The sequence below is a fragment of the Ovis aries genome, chromosome 17, assembly GCF_016772045.2.
Source record: "Ovis aries strain OAR_USU_Benz2616 breed Rambouillet chromosome 17, ARS-UI_Ramb_v3.0, whole genome shotgun sequence".
NCBI classification, from domain to species: Eukaryota; Metazoa; Chordata; class Mammalia; order Artiodactyla; family Bovidae; genus Ovis; species Ovis aries.
The window spans coordinates 61,375,745-61,397,045 of NC_056070.1; the positions used below are offsets into that span (position 1 = coordinate 61,375,745).

Below are 21,301 nucleotides of genomic sequence, written 5' to 3' on the forward strand. Positions count from 1 at the left end.
GCCAGGCATTACCAATGGATAGGCATGGCTCCATGAGATGACCTGTACAGTCGAACTCAACCTTACTAATTCTGGCTCTCTTGAGAAGTCTACTCTATGAACCAATCCACTACAAAGTTACAAAGGTTTTAGAGGTTTCATGTTAAAACACCTAAGGGAGGAAACCCTGCAGGCTGGCAGAACACTCTAGAAATTTCCATATACCATCCTTTCATCACCAGTCTTAAAGGCAATGGATGATTCAATTGCCCAGACACATGTAACAAGACTTTTTTTCTTTAGTCCAGCTCATGGGCTCATAAACATCAGTGCACTAAGGATAACATAAGGGGCTGAATATATAAAATTATGCACATAATACATGGCGGGAGACTCTTGGGGGGCAATTTTGACGGATGTGACTTTCACTTGCAGAGCTGGCTTTGGAACTTGACACCTGGGTGAGAGGTCCTTTCTCTGTATTTCTCAGTCCTGTGCTGGAGGCATTTCAGGAGGAGAGGGGCATGGAGTGGTTAGGAGGGTCTTCTTGGAGGCTGAGGATGTGAGCTGAGTTGTAAACAGAGGGGGGCACAAGGGTTCCATGGGCAGAGGGAAGAGATGAAAGGGAAGGAGTTGAGCAGATTTGTGTCACCAAAAGTAGATAAAGGGCTGGGGAAGGTGGCTGGCTCGGGATCTCGGAGATCTCGGATGATGGCTGGGGGACGTGGCCTTTTTCCAAGAGGCACTGGGGAGCCATGGAGGTCTTAGAGTGGGGGAGTGATCGCAACATGTGACAAGTGGCACTTTAGAAAGATGGCTTTGGGGACTTCCCCAGTGGTCCAGTGGTGAGACTGTGCTTCCACTGCTAGGGGCACGGGTTTGGTCCCTGATCGGGGAACTAAGATCCTGCATGCTGGGTGGTGTGGAAAAAAAAAAGAAGAAAGAGGGCTCTGAGGGTGGCCTTGAGAAGGAAGATGGAAGTTGGCAGTTAGACTGGGAGGTCTGACTGGCGGACACGTCACCTCCTTGGGCAGGTGACCCCCTGGCTGGGCTGACCCCTGGATGGAGAGAACCCCCAGACCTTGGGCAAGGTGCCAAGTCTGGGGGTTCTCTCTATGCAGGGATCAACCTGGAAGGGGTCACAAATGCGTTAGCCTGAACCAGTCTTTCCCCAGCATGGACCTGCTACCACTAGACGGTGCTGGGGCAGGTGGACAAGACACTAAATATCACAGAATCACATCTCAGTAAACGGATTCCCTCTTCAGTACTCTCACTGTAACAGAATTAAATATCCTAAGTGTACTGGAAACAAGGCTGGTTTCTTATTGATGCTGGTGAAACAGATTCCTCTCCAGTACACTGAAGTTAAAAAAAAAGAACTGATTAAAGAAAAATATCAAATAAAACAGTTTAGAATGGGAGAAAAACCAAGATGTTCTTGAATGTTGAATGCTTGGGAACCCTTCTCTTAAGAAGCCACAAGAATGATGAACCAAGTCCCCGGGGGACTGGAGAGGCAGGGCTGTCATGAACCAGCTCGCTGGCACCACTAGGGGGAGCCCTTCCCATCTCGGGGTTCACACTGACTCCTTCCTCAGCGACCATGTCTTCCCATGAATTGGAGGAGAAACAGAATTTGGCAGCCTTTTCATCCTGACGCTCATTAGCAAAAAAAAAAAAAAAAAAAAAGCCACACTCAGCCCTGTATTTTCTACCAAAACCCCCGCCACCTCCAGGAGATGCCCCTGGGTTGAGGGACAGGAGCTCAGATGAGAGAGAGAGGACTGGGCAGCATGAGATACTCAAGTCGGACAACAGGAAGAACCTGAGCAGGAGGAGTTAGAAGACATCTGACAGGACTGGGCAGTGCTCTAGCCAAAACAGGTCAGAAAAGGAAAGCCCGGGGCAGACGGGGGAAGGCTCGGGGCTAGCGGGGCCACCCAGGTCACTCAACAGGCAGTGGAGGGGTTTGTGAGGAGCTAGTCAGTGGGCACCAGCACCGGGGAGGGGGGCGGGGTGCCTCTTCTCAGCTTCTGCCAGTTTTGCTGTTAGGAATGTGGCTCAGATTATCTTGAGAAATCATCAACTCTGTAAATTTGGTAACGCAAGCAAATGTGCCAGAGGGCTGGATTTGGTCCAAGGGCCACCAGCGTGTCGCTCCCCTCTGAAACCAGTGTGACCGATGGACCACCGGAGGCTCGAGGCACAAGCACATATTAAGCGTCTGCTGTATATTCAGGACTGCCCCGCTGGTCCAGGGTCCCCTGGGGTGGCTGAGAAGAAAACTTCGGGACTGTGGGGAGGAGGGGGGTTGGGCCCCCCCCAGGGGCAGGGATACTCACAGGCCCCTGACTGCAGGGTCAGGGTCAGGAACAGGGGGCTGATGACCAGGTGCAGGCAGTTGAGGGGCCGCTTCCAGTTCCTGTCCTCCTTGTCGGGGTCCATGACGGGGACAGTGAGGAGCAGCAGGAACTCCACGGGCAGCTGTGAAGTGCGGGAAGGCAGGAGGGTGAAGGCAGGGAGCCCTGTGCTTGGCCTCTGCCCTGAGCTCAGTCATTCAAGAACCAGGCTGGACTTCCCCGGTGGCTAAGAATCCGCCTGCCAATGCAGGGGACATGGGTTCGATCCTGGGTCAGAGAAGATCCCACATGCCATGGGGCAACTAAGCCCGTGCGCCCTGAAGTCCACGCTCCGCAACAAGAGAAGCCACTGCATGAGAAGCCCACGGACTGTGACTAGAGTAGCCCCCACTCGCCGAAACCAGAGGAGAGCCCGCGCAGCAATGAAGACTCAGTGCAACGATGAATCAACCAATCAACGAAAGAACAGGCGCTACTGCTGAAGCGCCCGCCTGGCGCAGGCCCCCAGGCGCTCCTGACGGCTGCCGCTAACACGCCGCCAACAACCTAGTGCGCGCCACTGCCAACACTGAACAGGAACTCTTAATTTTCCTACCTTTTGGATAAAGAAACTGAGGCTCAGAGAGGCTAAAACTTCTCCAAAGCCACACAGGCTTTGAAACCAGGCTACAGGGCCAGCTCTGACGGACTCGATACCTTGTGTTTCGCTTTCACTTGTGTGTTTAGCCAGCAGCTAAACTAATATCACGTATGGAGTGCTTACCATATGCTAAGCACCAGAGTCAGTCCTTCGCATAGATTAGTTCATCAAATTGTCCCAACCACTGTGGTAGGCTGGATACGGTTCCCAACTCTTCAATCCTCCTCCACCCGTTGCAGAACTGATCACCCCCACACTTTTGTCAAATGACTAGAGTCTGCAGAATATATTTCCCTGTCCCACTGATGTTGAACTTGGCCATGCTGCTTGCTTTGGCCAACGGGCTACTGGTGAATGTGATGTGAACGAGGCGTACATTGTGCTTGGGGAATCTGCCTTGGTCTCTTCTGCCAAGAAAAGAGCACACTCTCACTGGCCCCAGAAGGAGGTATGGGGCAGACCTGAACCACCAACCAGTCATCTCAGATGACTGGATGAGGATAAATATTGTCGTCACATGTCAGTGAGATGCTGGGGGCTGTTTTTTACATAGCACTGCTGGCAATGGCACCCCACTCCAGTATTCTTGCCTGGAAAATCCCATGGATGGAGGAGCCTGGTAGGCTGCAGTCCATGGGGTCGCCAAGAGTCGGACACGACTGAGCGACTTCACTTTAACTTTTCACTTTCTGGCATTGGAGAAGGAAATGGCAACCCACTCCAGTGTTCTTGCCTGGAGAATCCCAGGGACAGGGGAGCCTGGTGGGCTGCCGTCTGTGGGGTCGCACAGGGTCGGACACGGCTGAAGCAATGCAGCAGCAGCAGCACTAACTTACTGATACAAGGATTCCAGAAGAAAGGTGCTATCATTACCCCATTTTACAGTGGAGGAAGCTGAAGCTCAGAGCGATGAAGGGACTTGCCTGAGATCATGATATAGCCAGAGCTGTCATGGGGTATAAATATTTGTTGTTCATTATCTGTCCCCTGGGTCTGAGGAAGCCTGAAAGGTATCCATGTTGGGGGGCTATGAGGTGAGGCCTCTGACTTTTTGGGTCTGGGTGGCGGAAAGCACTGCAGTCCTGCCTCATGGAAACCAGCCTGCTCACATCCAGACCTCAGGAGACAGGTAGCCCAGGGAAGCAGTGAGCGGTCAGAAAAGTGCTATTTTGATCTCATTTAGACTCACTGTGACCCACTCTCACCTGCCCCAGTTCCTGGCTGTCAGTGGGTCCGGAGGAGTCGCCAGCCTCCTCTCTGTCCTTGGGAAGATGTTCCCCTTCCTTCCTTGCGGGGAGGAATCTGAGCCACGCTGCATGACTCCATTTCCCACAGAGTCCCAGTCTTATCTATTTCCCCATCAGGTCCTCAGCAGAGCCCCCATCCCGCCCCCCACCCTCACTGCTCTGGAGAAGGTGGAGGGGCCAGTGCCCTGTGCCATCACCAAGTCAGAAGCCTGGCCCCAGGGGCCCCCCTCACCTTGAACACCTTGAGGACCCTCCAGTACACGGGCTTGGTCCTCCACTTCCTGTAATCCAGGGGGTTGAGGGCCTGCACCAGGATCTGGGCCGTGGTCTCCGGGTACAGGAGCAGCGGCCGGTACTCCTCACCTGGGGGCGCAAGCGGGGAGAGGCAGGTGTCTGTGGCTGGCTCAGCCTCTGGGAAACCCTCTCCCTTCCCTCCCACCAGTGCCCCCAACCCCTGGGAAGAAGGAAAAAGCCCAGAGCCTGGTAGTGGGCGGGAAAGGCAAACCCAGCTCAGCCTGCAGTGAGAGCTGTTCACTGCCTCCTCCCTGGGCTGGGGGTGGGGTGGGGGGGTTGCTGGATGGTCCCATCGCCCACCTCTCCAGCCCAGTCCAGCTGGCACCCCCACCCCAGCTGGACACAGAGCCCCTGGACTCACCATAGTCATAGCTGTTGGTGTTAGAAGACACCCGTTCCTCCTCGGAATCTGACAGTATCTCTGTAGGACAGAGCGGAGTTTCCCATGAGCCAGGTGGGGCACCCAGCCCCTCCCACCATTATTCTACCGTAGGGCACCTCTGGGACCGCTCGGTATTCAGGATGCAAGTGTCCAGGCCCCCTCTGTATCGTGGACTTCTCAGCAATCACCCTGTATGCTCAGGAATTCTTACAGACTCAAGAAGTCTAACTCACAAAACATTTTCAGATATAGTGATGCGGCAGTAAGGTCAAATTTAATACGGCCGTCTGAAGACAACACTCAAACATTTACTGACTTCCACGTTGCACCTTCCAGAACTTGGAACCCGACATATTTTTCTTTTCCAGTCTGAAACTTTTCTCAGGAGTCCTTGGGATTAGAGGACCGAGCCCTGCAAAGAAAGGCTTCCCAAAAGGAAAACAGCTGTTCTCAAGTGAAGAGTGCTAGCCCTGATTCTGCCTCTGTGTGACTCTCTAGGCCTCATTTTCCCCTTCAGTTCCAGCCCAGTGAGCTAGGATGGGTTTAGAAGAGAGCACAGGGTACTACGTGCTGAATTCTGAAGGCCCAGCGGATAAAGAGAAGAGAGCAAAAATCATGGTAGACCTCCTGTAGGAGGAGTCACCATTACCTGTGCCAGGACCTCAGGAAATGATACAGTCTGGCCCTCTGGAAGCTCACAGTCCAATAGACAGAAACATAAGCAAATTAATAACAGAATGGAGAGATAAAGGTTGTGCTGGAGTGAGTCTGAAAGCTGTGCAAGCCCAGATGAGACATCTGGGGGTCTCTGCAGAGCTCCCTCCAGGCTGAGTCCTTAAGTCTTTTCAGAACAAGGACACACCAGGGGAAAAGGACAGCACAGGCAAAGCCTGGAGACAGCCAGAGGGAGCGTGGCATGTTCAGGGAAGTGGGGGTGGCTCTGCACAGTTGGGGAGTGGAGTTTGGGGTGTGAATGAGTTTAGAGAAGAAAGCTGAGGCCCAGCACAAATGGCAACAGATCAAGGGCAAGGTTCTCAGGCTCACATGCCAAAGAGGGCCAAGCACATCATGGGACCAAGTGAAAGAGGCTTGGGGGAAGAATTCCGGTTTCCCAACATAATCAGGTCTGTACGTGTCAGGGTTGACAACAGAGAGCACTGGGGACTGGGGTAAGTGGGGGAACCACGCCTTTGCCTAAGGCAGAAGTCCCATTCAGCTTGAGACGTGTATCTATATATGTGTGTGGGGTGTGTGTGTGTGTGTGTGTGCGCTCATCCGTGTCCGACTCTTCGCAATCCCATGGACTGTAGTCCGCCAGGCTCGTTCGTCTGTCCTTGGGATTTCCCAGGCGAGAACACTGCAGTGGGTAGCCATTTCCCTCTCCAGGGGATCTTCCTGACCCAAGGATCAAATCCACGTGTCTAGGGTCTCCCACGTCGGCAGGTGGATTCTTCACCGCTGCGCCACCTGGGAAGCCTGCGGGTTGTATATGTGTATGTATCTGTGAATGTGTATTTGTACGTGTTGTGTATGTGTCATGTACGCTCATGCTGTTTATGCATTTGTGAATGGATGTGTGTGTTGCACATTTCTGGATGTGCGTGTGCATGTATTTGTGTATGTGGAAGCACCTGGCAGGGGGCGCGTTCTGGGATGCAGGAGGTGATGGCTCTTAGGAAGATCTGCCCCAGCAACAGGCAGGAGCACGAAGAACTAATGAACTTGGACAAGCAGGTGATGACGAGGCTTTAGCAGCACAAGCGAAGGCACGGGGGGGGGGGCCTTGGTAGAACAAGTAGAAAAAGTAGGAAGAGGAGATGGGCACTGGCACAGGCCTCCAGAAGCAGAGGCAGCAGTTTCTGGGCACAGGGGCTCCAGACCCGGGGTCCTCCCTCGGGGGCTCTACTCAGACCTCACCCGGGGTAGCCGGCATGGAGCAGACCAAGGATCTCCTCCGCTGCCACTGGTAGATCCAGGTGCAGAGAACCACAGTGACCACGTAGAACATGTAGAAGCCCAGGTAACCTGCGGACAAGGGCACGCCGTCACCAAGTGGCGTCCTGGCCGCAGGGCCCAGAGAGCAAGCGCGCCCAGTCTGGCGCCGGCACCTGGCGGCAGTGGCTGTGTTAGCCCAGCCCAGCCCAGCCCAGGCAGCAAAGGGCCATTTCCTGGAGCCCCACTGCCTCCCCTCCCCTCCTCGGCCCATATTTTCTCCCTACCAAGGCCACCCCACCTTCCCCCCACCCAACCAATCCATCCATCAACAGTGGGTGTAACCCTGGCACAGACAGTGGCCTCCAGGACACAGTTCAAGTGCAAAGGGCTAGTGTGCGGCTCTGTGCCCTGAGAGACTGAGCCCCTGCAGACTGTATCCCCCAGTCTCTGGCTGCCCTGGGCCTGCGCATGGAGCCCCAAGAGTAATCAGAAGGCAGCAGGGGAGGGTCTGGGGCACCCCCACCCTGCTGTGAGGCCCTGTCTCTGGCAGAACCCGTGACCTTCCGCAACTCTCGCTCAGGCTGGGTGACCCTGGGTCTGGGCCTGGAGCCCTCAGCAGGCTCCAGCCACCCCATTCTCTGCCCACTTCAGAGGCTCCCACTGTTGCTGACCCCTAGCATTTCTGCTTCGCAGCCACCCTCCCTGGTTTTTCTCAACCCTCTATAAGTCGCCCCTCCATCATGTCGTTGGAACCATCTGGATGGAGTGACCCTGTGGGTCACAGTCAGCATTGCGGCTGTACCGCTAGTGAAAACTGGAGATTGTGAAAACCCAAATGTCACCCTGACTTCGCCCTGCCCTCTTCGGTGATCGGAACCCCAAGTCCCCTTTCATGCCCAGGCCACCAGGGTCCCAAGCAGTGGTTCCATCACTCGGAACCAAAAGTGACTCTGTGCCCTGCAGACCACCCGCTCCCTTCACCCCCCCAACCCCGCGCCTCCCAGCCATCAGCCCTGGGGGGATCCCGCCCTGGTCCTGCAGCGGCTCACCCAGGGCCCACGCCAGCGTGACCCTGCCGCGGTAGAGCGCGGTGAAGATCAGCAGCACGGCCGCCATGTAGAAGATGATGTCTCTGAGGAAGGGCCTGGAGGCCGCCGTGAAGGGACGCAGGATGGCGATCCCGCCGGCTACCACGGTGGTGACCAGCACGCCCGCGCCTGCGGGAGAGGAGGCCAGGCTCGGTCCGCCCCGCGCCCACCTCTGGCTGCCCTCCCAGCCCCCTCACCCGCAGCCGGGGCTGCTCGCTCATACCAAACAGGGCCCCGAAGGCCAGGCCGGCTGTGCGCGGGTCCGAGAAGGCCACCAGGGCGCTGAAGATATCCGGGGCCCCGTTCCCAAACGCCAGGAAGGTGACGCCATGAAGGGACATGTCAAGGGGCCTCAGTGCAGGCGCTCCAGGCTGCCCAGGCCACGAGCCATCCCCCATCTCCCAGGCCCTCACACCCTCCGGCCCTCCCTCAGGGGTACCAGAACTGGACCAAAAGGATACTGCCACATTGTGGGAAAGCTTGAGGGTGGTGGAAATGGCCGACAGGTTAGGGCAGAAGCTACGGAGGAAAGCGGTGAGTGTTTCCACGGCGAGTGGCTCCTGCCCCCGGTCCTTCCCCCCAAGCCCGGGGTGGGTCCTCCCCAAGTCAACCTCCCACCCCGGGACCCCCGCTCTCCCGTCTACAAGCTGGACATCAGGCCAGGGCCAAACTTACAACTTTGCTGCGGTGACTCCCAGAATCAGAAACAGATAAACCAGCCAGAAAGCCTGGGCGAGGGTAGAGGGGGAGGCCAGAAATGGGAAAGAACATTAAGTCCTGCTGGGGCCACGGGCCCCTCTCATCAGCCCCCCACCCAGAGCGGAGCCTCACGTAGAGGGTGATGGCCAGAGGGAGGAGGCGGGCTGGGAAGTGGCAGAAGATGCCCTCGAGGTAGTCCAGGTAGCCCCCGTCACTGCGGCAGTCGGGGTTGGTGCGGACGAAGGCACAGCGGTCAGAGGCGTTCAGGCCACACACTTCTCGACACTGGAAAGGGAGGCGGGGGGTGGACATCAGAACCCACCACCCCATGATCCACTGGACCAGCCCCACCTAAGCAATGAAGACAACCTCCTTCAGCCTGGTCCCTAACTCTCCCAGGCTCCAGCTGCACGCTTTCATTTTTAAAAATAAACCTGTACTTGAAATGAACACAAGTAAGTCATGAACTTGTTATTTAGTTGCTAAGTTGCATCTGACTCTTTGCAACCCCAAGGACTGTAGCTCACCAGGCTCATCTGTCCATGTGATTTTCCAGGCAAGATTACTGGAGTGGGTTGCCATTTCCTCCTCCAGGGGATCTTCCCACCCCAGGGATCGAACCTGTGTCTCCTGCATTGGCAGGCAGATCTTTACCACTGAGCCACCTGGGAAGCAAGTCATGAATACACATATTTAAAACAAAACAGGAAATTTCCTGGTGGTCTAGTGGTTAGGACTCAGAGCTTTCACTGCCAGGGCTTGGGTTCAATCTCTGGATGGGGAACTAAGATCCAGCAAGTCATGCAGCATGGCAAAAAAAAGAAAAAGAAAAAGGAAAAGAAACAATATGTAACGATTTCTAAATTCTCCTTTCTCATCCCTGCCCTCCATAATCCCACCTCTCTCCTGCCATGACCAGCTTGAAGCAGACCCTTACAGACATTTCTCAGTTTAATGACATTTGTAGATACATCTCAGTACAGAGTTTGTTTTGTTTTATAGAAATGGGTCTGTCCTAAAGTTCTCGTTTCTGAAACTTGACATTTACCACTTCACAGACATGCCATTTATTAACATATTGACAGACATAATGAAGAAAGTAAAAACATTCTGGGTGATTTCTATATGCCAGGCACAGTGCTGAGCTTAAAAGGTTACCTCAGTTAATCTACACAATGATCTTACAAGAAAGATAAGATTAGCCCACCAGGCTCCTCCATCCATGAGATTCTCCAGGCAAGAATACTGGAGTGGGTTGCCATTTCCTTCTCCAGGGGATGTTCCTGACCCAGGGATCAAACCCGGGTCTCCTGCATTGTAGGCAGACGCTTTACCATCTGAGCTACCTGGGAAGCCCATTACACAGATAAGGAGATTTAAAAGACAGTATTTCAGGGCCCACTCAGTGGTAGAGAAAGCGCTGGAATCCAGGCAATTTGAGGTTCTTCTAAATTTCCTGTCCTTGACCATTACTGCCCCATTCCTGGCTCACGGTAGTCTCAGGAGTTCATGCCATGGATGACTTGCAATAGAGGGAACATTCCCCTAATGACAAGCAGTTGAGTGTGTCTACTTTTCCATTAGCACCAACAGTCAACGTCCTTGCACGTGACTCTGGGCACATGTGAGAATGTTTGGTCAGAGAGATTTCCAGAAGTGAAAGTGCTGAGTCAGACAGTCTCACAGTTTGAGTTCCTCCAGAAGCGCCCTAGAGACAAGGATTTCTAAGCAAGCAGCACAGTGGGGAGGTGTGGAGAGCACAAGCACCAAGATAGGGAAGTGAGCCAGGGACGGGAGAAGCAACCAGCGCAGGCTGGGCTGAGATGGTGGCAGCCCCAGGGGCGAGGGAGCTGGGGTTTTATACACCAACTCCTATCAGTCATCAGGTGAGCAGAGCCGGGGAGGGAGCTGCTAGGTCCCCAGCACTTCTGGCCTGCCATGCTTGCAGGTGCTTCTGGAAGAAGATGCTGGTGACCTGAAGTTAACAGAAGCCCACCAAAATGGCAGGGTCAGAAACTGCCTGATGGTCCAGTGGTCGGGACTCTGCGCTTTCACTGCCGAGAGCCTGGGTTCAAACCCTAGTCAGAAAACTAACATCCCATAAACTATACAGCACGGCCGGAAGAAAAAAAAAAGGAGGTCCAAAGGATATGGGCAGAGCCCTAAGAGTGTCTGTTGCAGAAGGAGAAATATCTTAAACCTCGGAGGGATTTTGCTAAAATACCCTCCCCAAAGCTCTACCTGGGGCTTCCCAGGTGGCACTAATGGTAAAGAACCTGCCTGACAATGCAGGAGACACAAAGAGACGCAGGTTCAATTCCTGGGTCAGGTCTGTATAGTCGAAGTTATGGTTTTTCCAATAGTCACACACGGATGTGAGAGTTGGACCATAAAGAAGGCGGAGCGCCGAAGAATTGATGCTTTTGAATTGTGGTGCTGGAGAAGACTCGAGAGCCCCTTGGACGGCAAAGAGATCAAGCCAGTCAATTCTAAAGGAAATCAACCCTGAATATTCATTAGAAAGATTGATGCTGACAAGTGTGAGAGAGGCTGGGGAGAAATGGAACCCCTGTGCAACTCCTGTTGGGGACGTAAAAATGGTACAGATGTTGTGGAAAAGAGCATGGCAGGTCCCCCCTCCCCAAATTAAAAATACAATAACCAGTTCTAGGTATGTAATGTACAAAGTGATGACTATAGTTAACACTGCTGGATGGTATATATGAAAGATGTTAACACAGTAGATCCCAAGAGTCCTCATCACAAAGAAAGAAACTTTTCTTTTGTATCTGTAGAAGATGATGGATGTTCTCTAAACTTATTGTGGTCATCATTTCATAATATAAGTAAGTCAAAGCATTGCGCTATACATCTTAAACTTACATGGTACTGTAGGTCAATTGTATGTTAACAAAAACTGGAAAAAAAAAATAGAATTACCATACAATCCAGCAAATCACTTCTGGGTATACATGAAAAAGAACTGAAAGTCAGGTCTCAAAGAGACATTAGCACACCCGTATGCATAGTAGCCTGATTCGCAACAGCCAAAAGGTTTAGGAACAACCCAAGTGTCCATCAGTGGATGAATAGGCTGAGCAAAACGTGGCCTATCCATATGATGAAATGCTATTCAGCCTTAAAAGGGGGGAGAAAATTCTGACACAAGCTACTACATGGACGGACCCTGAAGACATCATGTGAAGTGAAACAGGAAAGTATTTAATGCTCAGTTGTGTCCGACTCTGGGACCCCATGGACTGTAGTCCGCCAGGCTCCTCTGTCCATGGGATTCTCCAGGCAAAAATACTGGAGTGGGTAGCCATTCCCTTCTCCATCATTATTTATACGAGATACTTGGGAGCAGTGAGACTTACAGAAACAGAAAGCTGAATGGTGACTGCCAGCTGGGGGAAGGGGAAGCAGAGAGTTATTTAATGAGAACAGCTTCAGTTTTGCAAGATGAGAAAGTCCTGGAGGTAGATGGTGGTGATGGTTGCACAATGAGAATGTCTTGAACGCCACTGAACTGTTCGCTTAACGGTTCTAACCCCTCCACAAGCCCTCTCTGAACTTCTACCAATGCAATGCTGGAGGTGCGATTTCTGGTAACCTCTATCCCCTGCTTACTGGCTCTCTCTAGATGCCACACTGAGCCCGCCACACCTATTTCATGCACTGTTCCTTCTGCCTGGGGCATCTTCCTCAAGAAAACACCACTGGTTCATCCTCCAATCCTCAGATGCTTCTTCCAGGAAGTCTTCCTTGACCACCCTACCCAAAACATGGCAGATCCTCCAGTTACAAACTCTCTTCACCCCTGGTCTTCCTTTTCAAAGCACTTCTCGTGTTTTGAAATCCCCCATTATTTGTAGGATGACAGACTGACTTAATGTCCGCCTCCCCCATCAAAGTCTCGCACACAGTCGGGACTCACAATTTTTTGCCACACACTGTGAAAGTGAAGTCGCTCAGTCGTGTCCGACTCTTTGCGACCCAGTGGACTATAGCCTACCAGGTTCCTCCATCCATGGGATTTTCCAGGCAAGAGTACTGGAGTGGGTTGCCATTGCCACACACTGTGCTGGACCCCAACTCGCCCAGTCTTCAAAACAGACCTAGGAGGTTGGTACAATTGTTCCCACTTCACAGATGAGAAAACTGAGGCACACAGAGGCAAAGGGACTCACCCCAGGGCACACAGCCTGTCACTGCTAGCTGGTTTCAAACTCATCTCTGCCTGAAAGTTACCAGCTGAAGCTCCGGAGGAAACAGCCCACCAGGGGCAGGGGCAGCCTCCTTCCCCACCTCCTGCCCCGGCTCCTTCCGGTGCTCAGAGTCAGCCAGGGAGAAAGCAGGACACTCTCCCAGCCGGGCTCCTCTCCATCTTCCCGACAGCAGAGTTAGTCACCAAGGCAGGTCCCCCCAAATCTGGCCTCCAGAATCACATTCCTGCCTGCCCCCGTGCCCCAAACTGGCCATCCCCTCCACTGAAACTCATCGGGAGCTGAACTCAGCTCTGCCCAGGGGGCGCAGAGCTAATGTGATGCTGCTCTGAGTCCGAGGTGGTGAATTCTCAGTCCGTCTCCTTCCCCTCTCATCCTCTTCCCTGAGTCAGTAAGGATCCCCAGGGAATCCAGAGAGGGTCAAATATTTTCCCCTCTGTGGGTAAGTTTTAAGGGTCAGGATGGACAGGAGAGGGTTGCAAACGCAATGCCCTGGGGACCAGGCAGATTACACAAATGTCTAAAACCACCGGGGCTGCTGGCAAGGATGGTGATGAGCTGGAGGGGGTGTGCCCTGCTGGAAGGCATCCAAGTTACAAAACGAAAGGCTGCAAGGAGATCAAACCAGTCAATCCTAAAGGAAATCAACCCTCAATAGTCACTACAAGGTGTGATGCTGAAGCTGCAATACTTTGGCCACCTGAGGCGAAGAGCCAGCTTATTGGAAAGACTCTGATGCTGGGAAACACTGAAGGCCACAGGAGGAGGGGGAGACGGGGCGACAGAGGACGAGATGGTTGGATGGCATCACCGACTCAATGGACGTGAGTTTGAGCAAACTGCAGGAGACAATGCAGGGCAGGGAAGCCTGGCATGCTGCAGTCCATGGGGTCATGGAGTCGGACACGACTTAGCAACTGCACAACCACCACCCCACACTACCAAACACCAAACAAAGCCAAAACCAAAACCACGGCAGCTAGACTAGCCCACGGGCTGTCAGTTTTCCATCCTACACCAGTAAGACTGGTGTGGAAGACCAGGTAGCTGAGAGGAAAGGCAGCCTTGAGTCTGCGCCCCAGTTTTGCTACCAGCTCACTGGGTGACCCTTGCTGTGCTGTGTGCTCAGCTGTGTCCGACTCTTTGCGACCCCATGGACTACAGCCGGCCAGGCTCCTCTGTCCATGGGGATTCTCCAGGCAAGAATGCTGGAGATTATCCCCTTCTCCAGGGGATCTTCCCAAGCCAGGGAGCAAACCCCGGTCTCCCACTTTGCAGACAGATTCTTTACCATCTGAGCACCAGGGAAACGGCCCCTTTAAGGTGTCTGGACCTTGCCTTCCTCACCTACAGGGCAGTCTTCATCAAACCCAGCCTGGCCATCAGATCTTGGTGCCACATGTTTTGTTAAGTGCTTCTGCACACACCCTTCATAATTGACTATCAAACTGTAGATGGGGGCTTCCTAGGTGACTCAGTGGTAAAGAATCCACCTGCCAATGCAAGAAATGCAGGAGACCTGGGTCAGGAAGATCCCCTGGAGGAGGAAATGGCAACCCACTCCAGTATTCTTGCCTGGAAAATCCCATAGACAGAGAAGCCTGGTGGGCTACAGTCCAGGGGGTCGCAAAGAGTCAGATGCAACTGAGCGTGCACGCAGAATATAGACTATCAAAGTCCACGCTGCCTCCATTAAGAAGCCAAACAATTCCACAACTCCAGTACCTAAGGGACAATTCTAAATTGTTTCCATTTTTCGGTCGGGGCCCATCAAGAAAGGCTCGGGTTTTCATTACCTCAATGCTCCCTCTAAATGTTGTTACCTGCAGCCAAAGGCACTTCCTTGTGCATGAGCAGGACAGGGGGTGGCTTAGGAGGGATGAGGGGCTGGGAGGGACAGCGTGGAATCACAAGCTCCTGGTTCATCCTCCCTGGCTGAGGAGTGATCCGAAAAAATGTCCAGTCCTAATCCCTAGAGCCTGTGAAGTGTGACCTCACGTGGCAAAAGGGGCTTTGCAGAGGTGATTAAATTGAGGCTGTTGGGATGGGGGGATTGTCCAGAATTACCTGGAGGGCTTTAGATGTCATCACAGGATTTTTATAAGAGAGAGGTACGAGGGTCAAAGTGACAGAGATGCGAAGGAAGCAGAGGTCCAGACAGTGAGAGAGACAGTGAGTGAGAAGGGGAGAGGCAGGGAGAGGGGCAGAGGGAGGAAGTGGGGGCAGAGAAAGAGAAAGATGCTAGGCTGGTGACTTTGAAGATGGAGGAAGAGGCCAAAAGCCAAGGAGGTAATGCAGGAAGCTTCTAGAAGCTGGACAAGGCAAGGGAATGGACCTTCCCCTGGAACCTCTGAAAGGAACACGGTACTGACACCTTGATTTTAATCCAGTGAAACCCATTTTGGCTTCTGACCCCCCAGATAACAAATGTGTTCTCATTTTAAGCCACTAAGTTTGTAGTAATTTGTTACAGCAGCAACTGGAAGTGACAGCACTCATCTCGAGTCAGTTACCTGCAGACATTAAAACACTCTCAAAGACATCTCACGTTCTGAACCTTGCTGACCAGCTCCCGCAAGAGGAGTGATGGATGTGACCTGGGGTGGAAACTCCTCTCTGCCAGCTCCTCTCAACACACGTCCTATTCTCCCAGCCCCACGGCTGGACCCCAACAGGGCAAGCTCTCCAAGGAGTGGAAAATCACAGGTCTCCCACCAGGACCCCAACCCAGGAGTAGAAAACACTGCTATTTTCCAGAGGCCCCTCGGCCTTGTGACAACCGCTCAGCAAGGCCAGGCGGCACCCTGCTTCTGAGGACAGGGCTCTGGAGCCACGCAGCCTGGCTTCACATTCCGCTTCCCCACTCAGAGCTGTGTGACTCTGGGCAACTCAGCTTCTCTGTGCCTCCGTTCCCGCCTTTATAAAACGAGGCAGGGGTCGGCAAACTGTGAAGGGCTAAATGCTTCCTCCTCTGAGGGCCCAAAGTTCTCTACTGAAACCATTCAACTCTGGCTGATCGTGTGAAAGCATCAGCCGTAATAATAAACAGGCATGACTGCATACCAATAAAGGTGTACCTAACAGACACTGAGGTGTGAATTGAGTTTTCATGCATCACGAAATACCGTTCTTTCAAAAATTTTTTTCGATCATTTGAAAATATAAAAACAATTCTCAAGACCTTCTCTGGTGGCCCAGTGGTTAAGAACCTGCCTGCTAACGCAGGGGGCAAGGGTTCAAACCCTGATCCGGGAAGATTCCACATGGGGCAACTAAGCCCATGAGCCGCACTAATGAGCTCGCGAGCTCTAGATCTGTGCTCTGCGAAAGGAGCAGCCACCGCAGTGAGAAGCCCGCGCTCCACGAGCAGAGAGTAGCCCTCCCTCAGCATAATGAGAGAAAGCCTGTGTACAGCAACGAAGACCCAGCTCAGCCAAAAATTAATTATTTCATTAAAACAAGTGAAAACATCCCCAGCTCCTGGGCTGTACAAAACCCAGCAGTGGACCTGATCTGACCTGCGGGCTGAACTTTGCCAGCTCCTGAAATGAGGGGCTAAACGAGCTCACCCATGTGCTTCAAACAGTGCCTGGTTCATACTCAGTGTTCAGTACAACAAGCGTTGATTACTACTTTTTCCAGAGGCGAAAATTGAGAGTAGAGATAAAGAGCTCTCTGTACCTGTCAGCTTGTTCCCCTCGGGACCACAAGCGTCAGCCCTAAATGTCCAGTCTGTCAGATCTGTAGAGATTTTTTTTTTTTTTTTTTTTTCAGATTTCGTTCTTCCCAAAAGGAGTGTCCTGGAATTACTGGGACCTGGTAGTCTGATGCCAAACAAGTCTCTGGCCCTCTGAGGTCACACTTGGAAGGATGAAGGCACTGGGTGGCCCAGTACTATTCCCCACCCCCCGACAAAAAAAAAATCTTAGCTACTACCACCATCTCCCCCAGGGGCTTTGCCAGCCTGCTCCCTGCCTCTGCCCATTCCAGCTGATTCTCCCACTGCAGCAAGTGGGATCCTTGTAAAAACTGAAATCAGATCATGTCCCTCCTGGGGACTTCCCTGGCAGTCCAGTGACAACAACAACAAAAACCCAGATCATGTGCCTCCCGTGTTCTAAAAGCTAGCATGGCTCCCATCCTATGCCTAGGAATGGACCCACTTTGCACAGTGGTCCACAAAGTGAAAGTGAAGTCACTCAGTTGTGTCCAACTCCTTGTGACCCCGTGGACTATAGCCTACCAGGCTCCTCTGTCCATGGGATTTTCCAGGCAAGAATATTGGAGTGGGTTGCCATTGCTTTCTCCAGTGGTCCACAAAGCCCCAGGCAATCTGGCTTCCCTCTCCTGTCTCCTCCCTCATCCTTCACCCCCTAGCTCACTGTTCTAGCCACTCCGGCCTCCCAAAGTTTGCGACATGACAAGGCCTTCTGCTCCTGCCTTGGGGCCTTTGCACGTGCTGTTCTGCTATATCTTTGCAAAGCTTCAGGCCTCTGTACACAGAGACGCCTGTCCTGAAAGCCCAAGGCAAAGTGGTCACCTCTCTCCATCTCACACCATCACATCCCTACCCTGTTTTGTGATCCTTGTCGCTCAGTGAAATCCTGTGGATTTACCTGACCTGTGAGCCTGTTGCTCATGTGCGTCCCCAACTAGAAACATAAGCTCCATGAGGGCAGGAACTGAGTGATTTACTCCTCACGTGTGGCACAGTTCCTGGCACATAATAGGTGCTCAATAAATATCTGTTGAATGAGTGACCTAGGTGAGGAGTGGGTGGCCTTTTCCAGCCTGCAGGCTCCCTGGCCAGAGGCTGGCAGGACTTTCAGAAGGGCAGCCACCTGTGTAGTCCTGGGAGACGGTAAGCCAGAGAGGAAGGATCTGGATTCAGCAGAAGGCAGCAATGAGTTCACGTCCTGGCTCTGCAACTTCCCTAATGGCCAACTTCCCCTCCCTAAACCTCAGCCTCCTCATGGGCAACACAGAAATCATCAGACTCATCTTAGGGGGTTGAGGGCAGGATTTGGTGAGTTCTGCACAGCGTTGGCTCGATAACTCAGAGAGATTATCTGACCCAAGCCACAGAGAAACCCCCATTTTCCTGCCTCCAAGAGGCAGCAGTCAATTTTATAACCTAGAGTAACCACAAATCACTTTCCCATCTATAAAATGGGCATAATTACCTGTTTGCCTGGTTCAAACAAAGGGCATGAAGGTACTCTGCGGCCCCATAAAGTTGCCGTGGGCGCTAAACACTCTCTCAGCTGTCCATTCAGGTGGGGGGGAGTTTGTTACTCTGTTTGTCCTCCCACCAAAGAAAATATGAAGCGAGAATCCAGCCCCCTGCCTTCAGATTTTCACTCTGGATCCACTGTGACCTCCCCTCCCCTTACAGACATCAGAACAGAATGATGCAAGTTCCCTGCAGCCTGTCTCCACCGCCTGCATACCTCCCTGCCTCAGGAGGAAGCCTCCTTGCTCTCATCACTGTTTCTCCTTTGGTGCATCCAAATCAAAGGTACTACCATCCCCCACCCACCAAGACACTAAGGCCAGAAATCTGGAGCCATATTTGACTCCTTTCTTCCACCACTTTGCCCCTCCATCCAAACCATCAGTGCCTCCTGCTTGTTGTGCTTCCGACACTTACTCCAAGTCCCGACACTTCTTTCCTCTGCTGCACAACCATCACCTGGGAAGCTGCCAGAGTTTCCCACTGGTCTCCCTGCTGCTACCCTCAATCCTCTCAGTCCATTTTCTCCAGAGAAGCCAGAGACATTCTTGGAAGAAATAAATCAGATTTATGATAATTCCCTGCTGAAAACCTTCCGTGGGCCCCCCCCCCCACTGTCATAAAACAAATCTCACCTCCTAGCTTTAGCTCCTAAGGCCTTTGGTAATCTGACCACCACTACATCTCCATCTTCATTCTTAACATTCTCCCCACTGACTCACCCTGTTCCAGCCATTCTGGCCTCCTCACAGCTCTAGAAATCCACTAAGCTTGTTCCTGCCTAAGGGCCTTTGCACGTGTTTTTCTTTCCACCTGGAATGTTCTTCCTTCTGGTGTCTGTTATAAGTGGCTTCCTTTCTCCACTCAGGGCTTGGCTTAATGTCACTTCCTCCCAGAAGCCATGTGTGACCACCCAATCTGAAACAGTTGTAAATACTCCCTGTACCTCACAGCCTCCACTCCACAATACCACTTCATCCTCTTCATCTGCAGAGAACTTAGCATCTTACTGCCTGAAATCTACATGTTTATTTAGCCATCCTCCTAGGAGATTGTTCACTCCATCAGGGCAGGGATTTTTGTCTATATGTTCCCTGGCATATTCCAGGGTTCAGCTCAGTGCCTGGTACAGAGTAGGTGCTCAATAAATACCAAATCATCTGAATACGTCCCCACCTGATACCAGTTCCCTGTGTGGATACTCACGTCTACCACGCTGGTCTGGCTCACACCTGAGGCTGGAAACTGGGAGCTAATGTGGGACCCTGAAGATGGGGCCCTGGCCCCGGACACTGTCTCCACCATTTGCAGCACACAGAGCAAACGCAGGACCCAGGACACATTCAGCAGTCCTCTGGCCATCAGCCCCCAAGGGGCCCGGCCCTCACCCGATGCTTCCCCTTCCGTAGTGTTTCAGTTCCAAACAGCTGGCACCTCCAGTGGCCTGCTGGGTAGGAGTGAGAAAGGGACAGTGTCACAGAAGACCAGACCACAGGACCCAACAGGAGGGGCCTGAAGAATGCCCCTCTCCCATCCCCCTCCAAAAGAAAGCTGATGTAGAAGCCACATTCTGGATGGGCCTGACTCATCTAGCAGGCAGAGTACATAGCCCTTCCTCCTGAGCCCCCAGTAGTGTTTCCATGGAAACCCAGGGCAATAACTGCCTCTGATGGGGAAATCAAGGCCCAGAGGGAAATGAATTGCTCAAAGTTACACAGCCCGTTAGCAGCAGAGCTGGGCTGGACTTTAGCATGTCTTTTCCCTCAACACTAGGGAAAAACTAGCTTAATTTTTCTTCCAAAGAAATTAAACTGGAATGGGGAAAAAGAGAAAAAAAAGTCCCTGGCACGCTAGTTTTCTTCTTTTGGCTCTTCCACGTGTTGCTAATGAGACTGTTTTGCCTTCAAGAAAAACAAAACCCAGAAAACAACGCTTTTTTTTTTTTTTTTTTTGTAAATCTTTGCTCAAAGTTCTGGCGGGGGAGGGGGTGCCTGGGGGAAGGAAAGGGGAGCAGAAGGGCCTGTCTCAGCACTCTTTACTCACCTGTTGACAGGCTCTTCCCTTCCGCAGTTCTCTGTAACCGCACTTGGCACTGACTTGGAGCCGACACTCCAGGTCTGCAATACAGGCTTAGCCACTGGGGCGCTATGCGACCTTAGGGAGGTCACTCCACGTCTCTGAGCCTCTGATTCTTCATCCGTAAAATGAAGACAAACGCTGGCGCGTCAGAGCCAACGATAAGGGTTCATTTAACATTTAACAAGGGCTCACGCCCTCAGGTGTTCCCAACTTAAGGATCAACACGAGTCTCCTCTCTATTGGCAGCCGATTTCTCGTGCTCGCTCACAAGGGAGCATTTATTGAGCGCGGCTGTGCGCTTCTCCGAGGCTAGACTTTCAGATGATCGGAAGTTCTGCAGACCTGATAGGGAGGAGCAGAGGCAGGAAATTGGGGTTACGATCACTTCTGCGGCTGCACTTTCTAGGTGCGAGACCCCGGGAACGTCCAAGTGCTCCGTTTCCCAACCCTGGCGGATGTTGAGCAGATGAACTCCGGCTGCGTGATCCTACCGCCGCGCCCAGGCGGGCGGGGAGCCTCCTCTTACCTCCTGCCGGGCCTCGGACCCGCAAACTCCGCACCTCGACCCCGCTGGGCTTCACAGCCTTTCCAGCCTCCGCCCGCCGGCCCGCGACGCCTGACCTGCCCCAGAAGGCTCGGACTCGCGCTCCCCTCGGCAGTCGCATCCGGGTCTAGTCCGCGGGATTGCCCCAGGCACGGCCCCGGCCCTCCCCGCGCCGGCCACGCCCCTCATACAACCCCGCCCAGCGGACTCGCCCCCAAGGGCTCGCCCCTTGTATTAAAGGCACAGGCACCCTGCGCGGTCCCGAGGGTCTTCCCCACTCTCCTTCCTGTTCTCAGTCACCTGCAGGTCGGTTCTGCTTTCGCTGCTAAAGCAGAAGCTGAGATGAAACCTCATGCATATAAACCATAGGAGGCCGGAGAGGAACTTTTATACGGTGAAACTAGGGGGTTCTCTTCCCAAGGGAGGGGTGGTCGAGTCGGCGTCAAAAGTCTTCTTGTAATCAATGGTGATAAGTATCTGAGAAGGTACCAGGTTGGTAAGATTCCCTGGAGAAAGGAATGGCAACCCACTCCAGTATTCTTGCCTGGAGACTCCCATGGACAGAGGACCCTAGTTTAGGGCTAGAGTCCAT

General features: G+C 52.9%; 1 protein-coding gene across 5 annotated transcripts in view; it reads right to left on the minus strand.

Annotated features, from left to right (window-relative positions):
* Positions 1-20,843, minus strand: part of SLC8B1 (solute carrier family 8 member B1) — a 29,719-nt gene extending 8,876 nt beyond the window's left edge. For 4 of the 5 annotated variants that reach the window (XM_060401240.1, XM_060401237.1, XM_060401238.1 and 1 more), the window contains exons 1-12: positions 20,692-20,843; positions 20,130-20,507; positions 19,293-19,533; positions 8,760-8,912; positions 8,604-8,656; positions 8,389-8,447; positions 8,152-8,256; positions 7,890-8,057; positions 6,823-6,930; positions 4,885-4,944; positions 4,462-4,592; positions 2,325-2,466 (exon numbers count right to left, since the gene is read on the minus strand). In XM_060401240.1, the coding sequence (XP_060257223.1) occupies positions 2,325-2,466; positions 4,462-4,592; positions 4,885-4,944; positions 6,823-6,930; positions 7,890-8,057; positions 8,152-8,256; positions 8,389-8,447; positions 8,604-8,656; positions 8,760-8,912; positions 19,293-19,448 (1,135 nt within the window). In that variant the 5' untranslated portion in view covers positions 19,449-19,533; positions 20,130-20,507; positions 20,692-20,843. The remainder of the gene's footprint in view (positions 1-2,324; positions 2,467-4,461; positions 4,593-4,884; positions 4,945-6,822; positions 6,931-7,889; positions 8,058-8,151; positions 8,257-8,388; positions 8,448-8,603; positions 8,657-8,759; positions 8,913-19,292; positions 19,534-20,129; positions 20,508-20,691) is intronic. The other variant, XM_060401236.1, reaches the window with a different exon arrangement.
* Positions 20,844-21,301: the final 458 nt, after the last annotated feature.